We start from the raw sequence: 13796 nt of genomic DNA, 5'->3' as shown, positions 1-13796 counted from the left end.
GACTGTGATCACTTTTTACCACTTAATTTACCACTGCTTTTAATCTATTGTTGTGTTTAAGCTATTTATTAGGGACTTAATGACCAATCAGAATTTTTAAAGTGTGAATGTTGTGTGTGTTGTGTCTTGTGTTCTGTACTGGCGCTTTCCCTGCAACGAAGTTCCTAACAGATAAATAAAGTTCATTTGATTTGATTTCTCTTTGCAAACTATTTTCATGATGGAAGCATCTCTCCTGAGAGTAGTTTTGCCATTCAAGAATGCAGACTGCTAAAACCAGATGCACTCTTCCATCTCAAGCCAGCCCTCCAAAGTCTTCCGACTGCCGAAAGCCAGAATCTCTCATTTTGTGGCTCTGCACAAGAATTTCATGTGTGACACGACGGCTGGGCCTGGAGGTAAGTCAACAACATTCATGAAACAACTAGGCCTACAGTAAAACACTTCACATATCACATTAGAGCAAGAATAACGGGATTAATGGTTACATTACAATTAATATAAAAATCTATCAACATTAACAACATAAAAACTGTAGTACTATGTTTCACTGCTTCACATGAGTAGGCCTATTCACCTGAGAAAAATGTTTGCAGGCCCATTTGGGGACCTACAGTATGTCTAATCTTGACCATACCATATGACGTGCAAAAAGTAAGGTTTAAAGTAAGGCCAAAAAAGACAATTAGGATTGCGCCCATTTTTCATTTACAAGGCAAACCATCAATGCCTTTACTTAAAATGTGAGATTAATGTATGGTTTATATAAGCCAAAATCAATAAAAGTAGAGTGTCACAAGCACGACCAAAAGCCCATTGAAAAGTTACAACGCAGAGAAAAACGAATAATGGAAAGTAAATAACTTTCCGTTATTTTTAGAGTCTTAGGTTATAGTTTGTCAATGAAAGCTTTTCTAAGCGTGAGGTTGCACAGATTTTATACTTGCATGGTGCCAGAGTGAACCCAAAGATGAAGTCCAACACAGGCTTCACCCCAGCAGGCATTTAAAATGTGAAGTGCTGCATAACATAGTTGAAGGAAAGGAAAAGTTCCATCTTTGCCAGGTTCTCACCAAGCTTACCTGAAAGAGAAAAACAAAATCGTGAGCAAGTGACTCTTTTTGGTGACTTAAGTACACATCTTCTGCACCTCAGTAAGGTCAAGAAGCATGTGATCCTTACTCAGCCAATCACAAGAGATCACTGATCCTGCGATTGTGGCATTTGAACCAAATATGGCAACTTCGTCAATGTTTATTTTTCAAAATGAAATTTTAAAAAAATGATTTTTTTATAAACAAAAATAAAGTTCTGTTATGTCCCCCAATAACACTCTGAGGTTGAATTTTTGAATTTCAAATTATTTCAATGAGTGCCCATTAAAGGGTTAAGCTCTTAACAGAAAGGTCAGATATACTCTGAAAGCACTTGTAAAAAAAAAAGAAAAGAAGAAGACTGCTTTAGAATAAAAATAGTGCTAACTTGATTAACAGAATTTCTTCAAGCTTGGCCAATACTTTAATACACAGTATATCATATAGTTTTCTTCATATTGTGTGCTACTCTCCGACTTTCTGTTTGACGGTAAATACTGTCCAATTGTCCCTTTAAATATTTTACATTAGTCTGCCAAGCTTTTAAATATACTCTTACGTTAGTTAACCGTCATTAACAAAAGCCTGATTAAATCATTTGGCCATACAGGATAAAAACACTTGGCCAATGTTGTGTAACTTTGTTTGCCAACGTCACACTGTACTCGGCCCATGTGGCATTTTGTGTAATTACCCTTTGCTTAGCTGTTATTTAACGTTAACATTAAACATCACTTTAACGATTTCCCTACAGTTGTCTTCTTTTCTAAACAGTTCCATGTTTTATTTTGGCGTTTTCAGGAGTGTCCCTCCAGTCTTGATTAACCTGATTAGTCTCACCTGTCTCATTAGTCTCACCTGTGTCCGATTACCCCATGACGATTTAGTCTCTGTTTTTCTTATCCCCTATGTCAGTTCATTGTTGTGTCCTCTGTAATCTGTAGTCCGTAGTTTGTTTTACTCTGCTCCTGGATTTACTTTGTTTTTCTCAGCGTGGTTTTTTGGACGTTATGTCTGTGCCTACCCATCTCTGTGGCCTCATCTGTGTGTTATTTAAGACAAAGGTACACAGTAACATGACCCAGAAAAGACTCACACATGCCTTTCACTGATGCATGAACTCCCTGGACATTCGTCACCTCATGAGAGACTTTATCTCCATGACCCCAGAGTGTACCTTGACATTTGGACACAGGTAACCTGGGCACCCTGTATGCAGCTCAAAGTAAGATCATGGTGCCGTCGTGCACTTTCATATCTATTCATGCAGTTTAACATCACACTATAGTATTTTTGCAAGGTAGTGGGAATGGAGATGGAGAGTGGTATTTTGATCATGTGTTCTGTATGTAATGGATGTGTAGAACTGTTCAATAACGTTTCAATAGTCTGAGATTATTTCCTTGTGGTTTGCATAAAAAAGGTTGGAGATGGAGAGAGAGTGTTATTTTGTGTGTGTGTGTGTTTGCTTAATGGATGTGGAGAACTGTTCAATAACTTGTTTAAGTAGTCTGAGATTATTTCATTTTGCTGTGCATAAAAGGATTTTTGGAGCTAATAGTCGCATACTGTGACATTAACAAAGGTGACATTAATGACTCAGGTTCATGCCAGCTGACCAAATCTAATGCATTGTTATAGCGTTATTGTGAAGTTATTGCGCATATGTTCCTCTGAGAACTGATGATGTCTGTGTGTGACAGACCCTGGCTGTGCGCAATTAAGTGTATAATATAATGAAGTAGTGAATGTCAATCTTTTTTTAAAATTTGAATATGTATATATTATACATTTATTTTAAATAGGCCTACAGACTCATAGGTTTTTTGTCCAAAACATTTTCACAGCATGCCCTGTTCAAAATAACTTCCAGAGGCCCTGTTCTTTAGTGTTGGTATTGAAGAGGTCAAGTAGCTTATAGTCTAGTTTGACAGGTGACATATTTTGTGAAGGTTGGCAGAGTAGAAGGAGAGGCATGATTAAAGTTCCCAGTGATAAAGAAGAGAGCTTGCAGATGTTGTTTCTGCAGCCTGTTTGTGAGTGAGTGCAGGACATCGCATGCTGAGCTGACAGAGGGGGGAACGTACGCACTTAATGCGGTAACATGCGAGAATTCCCGCGGCAGCTAGTACAGCCTCATGCTAAAAGCTAGCAGTTCAATGTCCTTACAGCAGAGTTGTTCTTTAATTGTGATGTGCCCTGGATTACACTATCTATGTGCCCTGGATTACAACGATCTATCATTCACAAACACTACCAGCCCTCCTCCTTTCCTCTTACCACTCTCCTTTGTCCTGTCTGCCCGCATCAGCTGAAGGCCATCTAGTGCAGGGGTGGGCAATTATGTTTTACAAGGGGCCACATGAGAAACCCACATCTTGTCAGAGGGCCATACCAACGATAACTTGAACTCTGCTCAACGTTCTGGCTATATGAGTGACAGCTGAGAGGTGCATTGATGGAGGATTGTGTTTGGATTTGTTTAACTTCATCACTGTGAATGTCTGTTCATATATGTAGTTAGATCCAAAGAGGACAAGCATCTTCTGAAAATTATTATCGTCATAGTGGACTGCTCTGTCCTTCAGCTGAAGCTCAAAGTTTGCAGCGATGTCCTCGACCTGCCTCGTTACAGTGGCACGTTGTCAAGGGCTCCTTTTGCTCCATCAGTGCAACAGAGTCCAATAAACGCTGCTTAATAAACTCTCTGTCAAAAAACCGACCTTGGCATTAAACAAGTTCAACAGGAACTTGAACTTTCTGAAGTGCCTTACAGCAGCTATGCTTCTGCCCATTTTTAATACCATTTGCTCAATTTGGCTTTTCCAGGACATTTTACAATCAACAATAATCCCCAATAACTTTGCTTCTGTTACCTGCTCAGTACCAACTATAGCTAAGTGTTTTTGAGCTGAGTAGCATACATTAATTCCTTTCTGTATTAATACAGAAAGGAAATAGCTAGTAGCTATTAGCTAGCTAATAGCTAGTTTGCTAACCATAACCCATTCTTCAATTCCTGTTTCAAGATTGTACTAAGTTCTACATGTGTTTGTGCTGATGTATACACTGTAGAATCATCTGTATGTGTCGCCATGGTGGTCTGATCTAAAATTAAAGGTAAATGTTTTGTGAAAATTGAAAATAAAAGTGGTAATAAACAACTGCCCTGAGGACCTCGACAACAACAAAATGTACAGTATATTCCCTGTTGGTGGGATAACTTAATAAATGCAACAGCAGATGCTTCAAACCTATAACAACTCAATTTCTTCAATATTAATTCATGATCCAGTATTTCAAATGCTGCACTGAAATCCTCCAATACAGTACCAATTAATTTTTCTCCAATAAATGTTATGATCAACATGGCCTTACCCTCACACCTGGCAAACCTGCTTTTTGATTTGTGAAAGCAAACCCGTTGTTTTGCCATTTCTGCTATCAGATCAGGGCAAACCTGTAGTTTCATTCCTCGAGCCTCCAGCACACCTTCATTCTTCAAGATTTTTAAAATCTGGTCTCTTACCATACACCTTTGCATCCTCACAACTATGGCTCTTTTTCCACATTTCACGACCTGTCCCACTCGATGCGCAATTTACACCTCTGGTCCCAGCCAAAGTTTATCTTTGAATAACTCCATAAACAGTGAGGACATGTAACTTGTCCCTTTCTCAATGTCAGTAGTCAGGCCAAACACTCGTAGGTTATATTTACAACTATGAGTCTCCAGACGCTCAGCTTTTTCTTTCAGTTCATCTTTTTATTTATGGAGCCTTTCTTTTGCCCTCTGCAATTAAGTGATTCATACCATACCATACCACATTTATTTATATAGCACTTTAAATACAACCAACATTGTGCCAAAGTGCTGTACAATATACAAATACAACAACTGTCCAACATCAGTCATACAAGATACAAAGCCACAAAATATCCAATACTCATCATGAAACTGTTAGGAAAGCCAGAGTGTATAAATGAGATCTGAGGCGTGTCTTAAAGACCTGAAGGGTAGGAGCTTGTCTTATACTCAGGGGCAGATTGTTCCAGAGCCGAGGGGCTGCCACAGAAAAGGCCCGGCTGCCTCTGAGCTTCCGCCTGGTTTTGGGGACTGAGAGGAGAAGCTGGTCAGATGATCTCAGCGACCTTGAAGGAACACAGGGTTCCAGTAAACTTGTCAGATACACTGGTGCTAAACCATTTAGGCATTTAAAAGTATACAGCAACATTTTGAAGTCAATTCTATATTACACTGGAAGCCAATGGAGGCAGGACAAGACAGGGCTGATGTGATCATGTTTTCTTGAACCTCTGTGCAAACGGGCGGCGGCATTCTGAACTAGCTGCAGACGAGATATGGAGGTCTGACTAACTCCTATATAGAGAGAATTACAGTAGTCCAGAAGAGATGTAGTAAAACCATGAAGTGTTTCAAACACAGAGCGAGAGATCCGACAATCAAAATCAATTAACGTATCTGCCACTTTTGAAATCTCAGTCCTGGCACATACGCATCACATCTGTGTCCTTTGCACGTCTGGGTCGCGATAAATCAATCATCGTCATAACAACTATAGATGACTGTTGTTTCATCATCACTGTCATAAACGTTACTTTTATTTTTTGTTGACATTTCAAGAGATATCAGCACTAAGCATCATGCTGTGAAATGAATAATGAATGCAAAGAATTAAATAGAAATACTCTACCATAAAACAGTCGCACAATCTATAGGACAAAAAAAAAATCCAATTATTTTTTGGTCTTTTTTGTCCATTTTAACTTGGGGTTGCACAGATTTCATACTGATGGGGTGACAGAACTATGCTAAACTGTGAGTCCAGAGCAGGTTTGACCCCAACAGGCATAGAGAAGGTGAAGTGCTGCATGAAGGAGGTAAAGAAGAGGAAAAGTTCCATCCTGGCCAGGCCTTCCCCTGGGCACAGCCGCTTACCTGAGGCAGGAAAACAGAATAGTGTAATCATTTGAAGTGTGATTGTCTTCTTCAAACTTATTCAGGAATCTGTTTTGCTCTGTGTGGACCTTTGGGATCTTTACCAATTTAAGGAAGATTTTTGTTAGCTGAAGTGGTGTTATGTCAATACTGCATGTGCAGTATTGCAGTTTTGTGCAATGGAACAAGGGAGAGATGTATTGTCTATTTTTAAAATGGTCATAGGTTCACAGTGTTATGTCAAAAGTTATGATAAACACTTATTGCGCTTGATCTTTTACACTCCTTGTATACTTGAAATATACATCCAAAAATTAAATACCATCCATACAAGCCTGGCCTTAACATGTTGGTCATCTAAAAAAAAAACATTATTTTGGTTGATACAATCCAGTCAATTCTTACTGTAATCACTGCAGGGAGCTGTGACTGGTATTTATTGGTGTGGTTATTATCCTTTGCCCTTTTCATTTCATTTCCTTCTTGGCTAAGAGATTTAGGCTTTTTTTGTGAAATATTATGAGAGGACTACCCAAGGGTCCCAATAAATGCTGGGACTAACAATTGTCACCTTTATTTATTGTGAAAGAAGTAAAGTCAAGAAGTGATTGGTTGCTTCTCACCTGCAGAAAAAGGAATGAAAGCAGCTGGCTTCACAAACTTCCCCTCCTCGTTTAGAAAGTGTCTTGGGTTGAAGTTAAAGGGGGTCTCCCACTCATTCTTGTCGTACAGCACTGAAGTCAGATTGGGAATGACTGTGGTTCCCTAGTGAGAAGAATAATTATATGTTCTATGATAATTGCAACTTATAAATGCTGGAGGTTTGTGAATAATAAAAAGTGCATTTATGATAGCTGACTTTTGGAATTGTGTATCCTTCCAATTGTATGTCATGGTTTGTGAAACGAGGCAAGCTGAGAGGAACTGTGTTACTCATTCTCATGATCTCGTGGAGGACAGCGTCAGTATAAGGCAGGTTTACACGATCTGCTGTTGAGGGTTCTCTGGACTTTCCAATGACTTCATGTATCTCAGCCTGGACCTTTGCTGGGGGGGAAAGGAACAACTAGGTGGAGTAAAAACAGAAGTTCTTCAACAGGCTCCAAGAGTATTTAAGACTAGCCAAGAGATGATTTATAACTGCTACATTAGTACATATATGTAAGATCTCAACAAACACATTTACATTTTTCAAGCAAAGATTTGCTCTTGATTATCATAAAAAAGAGCTGTACAAATGATTTATAAATCCACATACAGAGAACCAACACATCCAATATTTATCAAACTAAAAAGACAAAAATGTTAAGATTTGATCGACTATAAATCTATAGAAATCATGTACAAAACAAATTATCGTCAATTGCCTCATGGTATTCAGAAGTTGTTCCACATGAGAGAAAGCAAACACAAGCTGAGAGGAACCTGTATATTAAAGAACCCATCAGAAGGAGCCACTGCACAATTTCACTACATAACAACAAAGGGTGTTAGTTTGCAGAACAACTGCAATGAAGAGCTGAAAATATGTAACACTATATTCAAACTTAAAAAAACACTTCAGGAATAAAACATTGAATAGTTATGAGCTGGGACAGGGCTTTTATTATTATTGGGACAGGGCGTTATTTATTGTCTGAGGATTCTGGTTCATCTGTTACCATCATTTTGTTATTTGGTTATTGCTTTGTCCAAAAACCGAAATTGGTCAGCCAGGAAGTTCAACATCATACACTGATGAAAACCTAAATTGTCTATTTATTTACTTGTTTTTTGTAGACCATAAAAATAAGAGGAGATAGGACCAGAAAAGTTGTTTTAACTTCTTCCTATCACTATTGAACATGAACTATATTATTTGACTTATTCATTTTGGGCGGAGGATCCTGAGGATCCCGTTTGTTTTGCTTTGTTTGTTTTTTTCCCCTTCTTTATTTTCTTATACTTGTTATGTGTGTGCTCCGGATTATTGTATTTTAACATGTTCAATAAATAAAGTGACAAAAGAGAAAAAAATCGGGAATTTCTATGCTGTCTGAATAAAAAGTAATAACTATACCCTTTATGGTGGACTCCTGTACCCATCAATGTATTGTTAAAAGTATCTAACAAAACAATACATACCATAATGGATTGCTGTGCTAAGTAAAAATTATCTCCCGATGAAAATGATTTGAATAATACTTAGAGGAACTGGAAGAAATCGCAATTTGGTGTTTTATAAAGTGTAGAAGGATTTTCCAAGTAAAAGAGTTATTTTTCCTGATGATAATTCCAGTTATGAGACCATTATCTATATGAGCGTGCCTAATAAAATGAGTTGTAGCACAAAAAATAGTACTTTATTTGATCTTATGTTATATAATTTTACATCTAACCATTTATTATGAAATACACTTATTTTGAAACAAGATACCGCTGAAATTTCCTCAACAATTAGCTCACTACAGACCAGTGGCAATTACTGAAGTTTTACCATTACTTTTCATGTTACTTTACTTTGGTAGTGAATTAAAGCATATCTGGAAGAATCTGTGGAGTTCTCAGCTGCTTTAATAGTTATAACAAACTTCAACTCTGATAAAGAAAGGGCACAATACAAATAGATACGAGGAAGATACTACTTGGTCTATATAGAAACATTCACTGACCAAACATACCAATAGCATATTCTTCAATGTAGGATCAAGTGTAGTATATTTATTTTAACCTTTCTGAGTGACTTGTAGATGGCATTTCATCATTCATCTTCATGGGATTATTACTTTTAACAATGCTATGTCTCATCTCAGCTTGATATGAGTCTGTGTTGCCTTTCTTTCAATGGGGCCCTCATTAACCATTCACCTCATCAGGGCACTCTAAATCTAATCTGAATCTGATCTGCTCTGTCATAATTGGTCAGTCGGTCGGCTTTGTTCTCGGATATGTCACGCCCCTTTTACCTTATTGGGAATGTCACAGTCAGTCTGAGGGGAGCTTGTGCTTGCTACAACGAACTAATGAGCTTGGATCTTTGAAATCATGGGTTTGTAATGTCACAAAACCATTTTCAACGAGGGGGGGCTGGGGACGAGTGTTCCATGCAGTTACTGCTAACAGGAGGAGGTAGAAGAAGCCCCGTTTCCGTGGACTTTGAATTTTTTTGCACAAAGATATGCCTAAACATGCACAAGACACCTGGAAAACACACTAAAGAGCATATAAAACTAGATGAAAGCATAATATAGGACCTTTAAAACAGGCCTGATCAGTGCTCTTACCTTGGATCTCAGGACACTTTGCCATGTAGAGAAAAGCCCAGAGAAGGGTGCTGGTCGTGGTTTCAGAGCCAGCAACAAACAGATCCAAGACACACATGACGAGATTTTCCTCTTCAAAAGTGTTGTCAGTCTGGGCCTTATTCTGAGAATATATCCAAATACATGTGTTCAACATTTTAACAAAATAAGACAGAACAAATGTAATTTCCACTTAATACATCAGTAATGGCTGTACTTTGAATTTAGTTCAAAACATTTGCTTGAAATGGGTTGTATACTATCTAGAATATTTTTACTCAATTTATTGGCATCATCAGGCTTCATTGATACATGTACACTTGGGTTGTTTCCTTATAATATTATCCAGAGGACGCTGAAGGTAAAGAGAATTGGTCCAAGGACTTGACCATGAGGAACTCCATGGCTAAGAACATGGCTTTGGTGTGATTAGATTACTTATCATTAATGTGACATTAACAGAGACTCATCAACTGAGCCATCTACATGTTGAGTTTTTTTTTTTTTTTTTTAGGGAAAGTGAGCCCTTCAAAGGCACAGAGCTTTCAATTTTCTTCAATGTGTCTACAGGGAGATGCTGCTGTCTGTGCATTTGCTGAGCTACTAAAGGAGTAAAAAGTCAAAAATCAATGCAAAATTAAAAATGACATGCTGTTAGGTCTCAGTGTATATAACTGGTATTGTGCTTCTTGTGCCCATCACCATTTGTATCTCATTCAAGTAGGAGTCGATGTAGTCTCTTTGGGCTGAGGGGTCCCAGTTTTGTTTGTGCTCTTTAAGTTCTCCTTTTATGAAGTCCTTTATATCATTGAAGATGTGCCGTAATGTGATGTGTGGTCCTGGCAAATATCTCATCAGCTGGGGGAATGAGTTGTAAAACTGCAGAATAGAGCAGATTGAAATCAAATGTTGAGGTGAGATTTTCTTTTTATAACAACCAATAAACCTTTAACATCCCATTTGTAAATCATGCATTTTAGACAACTCTTTCATTCCGAGATATACAGGATATATCACAACCATCGTGCACGTATCCAGATGGGTGGATTGCTTAAAAATGCCATACCCATGCCCAGAGTGAGATTTGAATTTGAAGAGATTTTTCAAAGTAGCTAATCAGTCTCCTAAAGTTCTCATCAGTGTACTCAAAGCGATGTCCGAAAACCATGGAGCAGATGATGTTTGAGACAACGTTGTTGATGACAGGGCGCGGATCAAATGGTGCACCTTCATTGGTAAACAAAAAGTGAGATGCTGATGGAGTGCACATGAGGGATTCTTGTTTTAAATGTATCACCTCACATTTAATATACCTTTATAGCTATGAAGGTCTTTTGAACAATAGGTAAATTCCTCCAAGATGACAGGCTCAAGTGACTTTTTGCCAAGTCCAAAATTTCTGAGGGTTGAAAGCGCAAAACGCCTCTGCTGCTTCCATAAGTTCCCACTGCTAGATATAATACCTGATGAGAAAAACATCACAAGTAGTTAAACAAATTATCTGGAGTAAAATAAAAATGTATGAGATGTTTGTTAAACTATGTATAAATATTTTTTTAAGCACAGTACTCGTGAAAAAGCACATCTAAAAACATTGAAAATACGAGAGCATATCCTTTAAGATGCTGCATAGTTGTCAGAGAAGACGAAAATAACAATTTATGATTCTTAAATTAAGTTGAGACAACTTTTTATTCACACAATGGTTGAATCACAGGAGTTACAATAAAAGTGAGACCAAAAATAGAAATGCTTTGCAGCCTCTCACCCAGTCCATAGTTTAGTTCAGTGATCAAAGGGAGGACTGGGCGGTCAGCCAGGCTGTGTCCGTGATTTACAAGAGCTTCTTTAAAAACCTTATATCCGTGTAAAACCACAATCCACGCCTTGCCCATACGCAGGCTGTATACATCTCCATATTTCCCTGCTAACTGTGAGTGAGTTAAGAACAGAAGAAAATACAATGTCAATCCAACAGAAGACAGACTTAGTCCTATGAGTTGACCTGCCAAATTAAATGGTATTATTTTTGTTAAATATCTTGAATTACCTTCATCATACTCTGATGTGTTCTGTTGTGGTCTACTGAGAACATGTTGCCAACGATTGGAAAAGCCCATGGTCCTGGAGGAAAGGTGGCAGGCTGGCGGTTTTTGATGTAATCTGTGGTGAGGATGAAAACTGCTGTGAAGAGAAGCAGACTTTTGACATCAAAGTCCACATAGGATCCAATTCCAGAAAATATATAATCCATCGTCCAAGCAAGGGCGGCACTGTTTCAAACTAAAGTCTGCTTTTTTCACTTCTCCTGTGATACAAAAGTCCTTTGTTGTTTGATTTCAGCTGTTCATGCACCCCTTTTATTTATCCTCAGAGGCACGGCCTGATGAACTTGACTTTTGTCATGCATTCGACCATGACCTAAACCTAGTTTTAAGCACTTATTTACTCGCTCCAATTTTTTTCACTTATCCTTACAAAGGTTGTTGCAGCTAAAAATAGTGGAGGAATAGAAATTACTCTTAATGAAACATTATGGGCCTGTGTCCACAAACAGCAATGTTTGCGCTCGTAATGCTTGTTTTCAAATCCCTATATTGTAAGTAGTAGTAAATCAGAATCAGCTTTACTGGCATGTTTATTAACCCACAAGGAATTTTACTTCAGTAGACTGTACTAATTTTTATTAAATATAACAATTAGCTAAAAATATAAACAGGTAATTAAAAACTAATACGTACAAGACTTGTAGTGCGTAGTGTGAGTACAGCAAAAGGACTATGAAGTAAACATGAGGCAGTTATCTTCACAGTATTTACCTAATAAAGTGTGCATAGATCATTTAAATTACAAAACATATGTACATTCATAGCGGCAGTTTAGTTCCAGGGTTAATTCTCAGCAGCAGGTCTGACACTCTCTGACTGTTTCACAGAGTGACAGCCTGGGAAAGAAGCTGTTCTTATGACAGGTTGTTTTGACGTACAGTGATCTGTAGTGACTGCCGGAGGGAAGGAGCTTGAACAGTTTTGTGCCCAGGTGGTGAGGGGTCTGCAGTGATACTTCATGCCTGTTTCCTGACCCTGGACTGGTATAAGTCCTGGATGGGGGGAAAAAATAATTCAAATAAAAATTCAAAGTGCTTTACACAATATATCAAAAGCATCATGACAGAGGAAAGAAAAGACAGATTTAAAAAAATTCAGTATTGCTTATTCAGAACGATGTATTGGTTCTTAAAATCGTGCTGGGTCTGTTTATAACGACCGTCTCCTATAGGTAATCAGCTCAGTGTGCACATATCTTGTTGCCCTGTGACTGTTATTCTTTTTCGTACCGAAATGAATTCTTAATAATCCACCCCGGGACGTCTTCCCGAGGATAGAGTTCACAGTTTGATCTTATCTGTGTCGAGCCAGACAGTGATGGAGGTGCACAGGACAGACTGACATTAGGCTCTGGCTGTTAGAAGGACAACACATGAACAGTCTGACCTCTGCAGGTCTGAAAAAAGAGGCACAGGCAAACTTATTATTTGGGGGTTAATAAGTGCATAGTGTCAGTTTTTGCCTAGGTTGTAGAGTTTCTATAGTTTCTGAGTTTCAATTTTTCAGGTGTCGTTTATATAATTTGCAGATAGCAATGAAGATTAATTAAAAAAACGTTTAAAAAAAATATCACATAACTTACAAAATATGCTGCCAAGGATTTGTATGTCTTCTAGACTGATATATATAAAAAAAGTACATTGTGATTTGCCTCCATTGGGCCCACAGTGTCTCCAACACATGTGACTTGTGTCCCTATATTTTTCTTCGTATGATTTTTTTTAATGATAATAGTTGTGCAGCAGTGTTCTCTGCAGTCACTATGAGTAAGTTGATGAACATTGGAAACTATGAATTTATAAGAATAAGATTTACCTTATCGATACCCAATGGGGAAATTATGTTCTTACACTCTATAAAGTCATGCTACACACAAAGGCTGATAAAGTACATGCACAAACAGAATCCTATGGACATGCACTAGCGGAGAGATGTCAGAGTCAGGAAGCAGCCCCCGACAGCACTGGGACTTGAATTAGCGACCCAATGGTTCACAACCCAAGTTACTATGGCCTGAGCTCCTGCCATCCTCAAAGGAATTTCCTCCTAAGCATCCACTGAGAGCCCATCTCCTTCTATTTTATACCACTTTTCTGTAATGGACAATATGTTGTTGTTGTGTATTTTCAGGAGGTTATCAGATAACAACTCTTGTCCTCACTTTATCGATTGCCTAAGACAACTACATACTTGTCCAATTCAAATATCATAAACAAATAGACAAATTCAACACATAAGTAATGAAAAACTGTTGTTGAAATGAACAGGACATTCCTTCATATCACCGTCCTCCCAGTTTAACAAACATTGTACACATACGTAGGCCTGAGGTCCCTGCCATTTTCTGGTGATA

The 13796-nt window shown here is 38.1% G+C and overlaps 2 protein-coding genes across 2 annotated transcripts; both read right to left on the bottom strand.

Annotated features, from left to right (window-relative positions):
- Window positions 1-5117: 5117 nt before the first annotated feature.
- On the bottom strand, window positions 5118-9533 carry LOC306828509 (cytochrome P450 2D14-like). The gene is made up of 4 exons (XM_079351025.1): window positions 9318-9533; window positions 6914-7101; window positions 6678-6819; window positions 5118-6054 (listed from the first exon to the last, which is right to left on the bottom strand). The coding sequence occupies exons 1-4, from the start codon at window positions 9490-9492 to the stop codon at window positions 5879-5881; spliced, it is 681 nt and encodes a 226-aa protein (XP_079207151.1). The 5' UTR covers window positions 9493-9533; the 3' UTR covers window positions 5118-5878.
- Window positions 9438-10942, bottom strand: LOC306828511 (cytochrome P450 2J1-like). Its single transcript, XM_079351029.1, has 3 exons — window positions 10649-10942; window positions 10402-10562; window positions 9438-10214 (listed from the first exon to the last, which is right to left on the bottom strand). The coding sequence occupies exons 1-3, from the start codon at window positions 10812-10814 to the stop codon at window positions 9990-9992; spliced, it is 552 nt and encodes a 183-aa protein (XP_079207155.1). The 5' UTR covers window positions 10815-10942; the 3' UTR covers window positions 9438-9989.
- Window positions 10943-13796: the final 2854 nt, after the last annotated feature.

This window comes from Symphodus melops (genome assembly GCF_947650265.1).
Source record: "Symphodus melops genome assembly, chromosome: 8".
NCBI lineage: Eukaryota > Metazoa > Chordata > Actinopteri > Labriformes > Labridae > Symphodus > Symphodus melops.
This window is presented reverse-complemented; position numbering and strand designations above follow the sequence as displayed.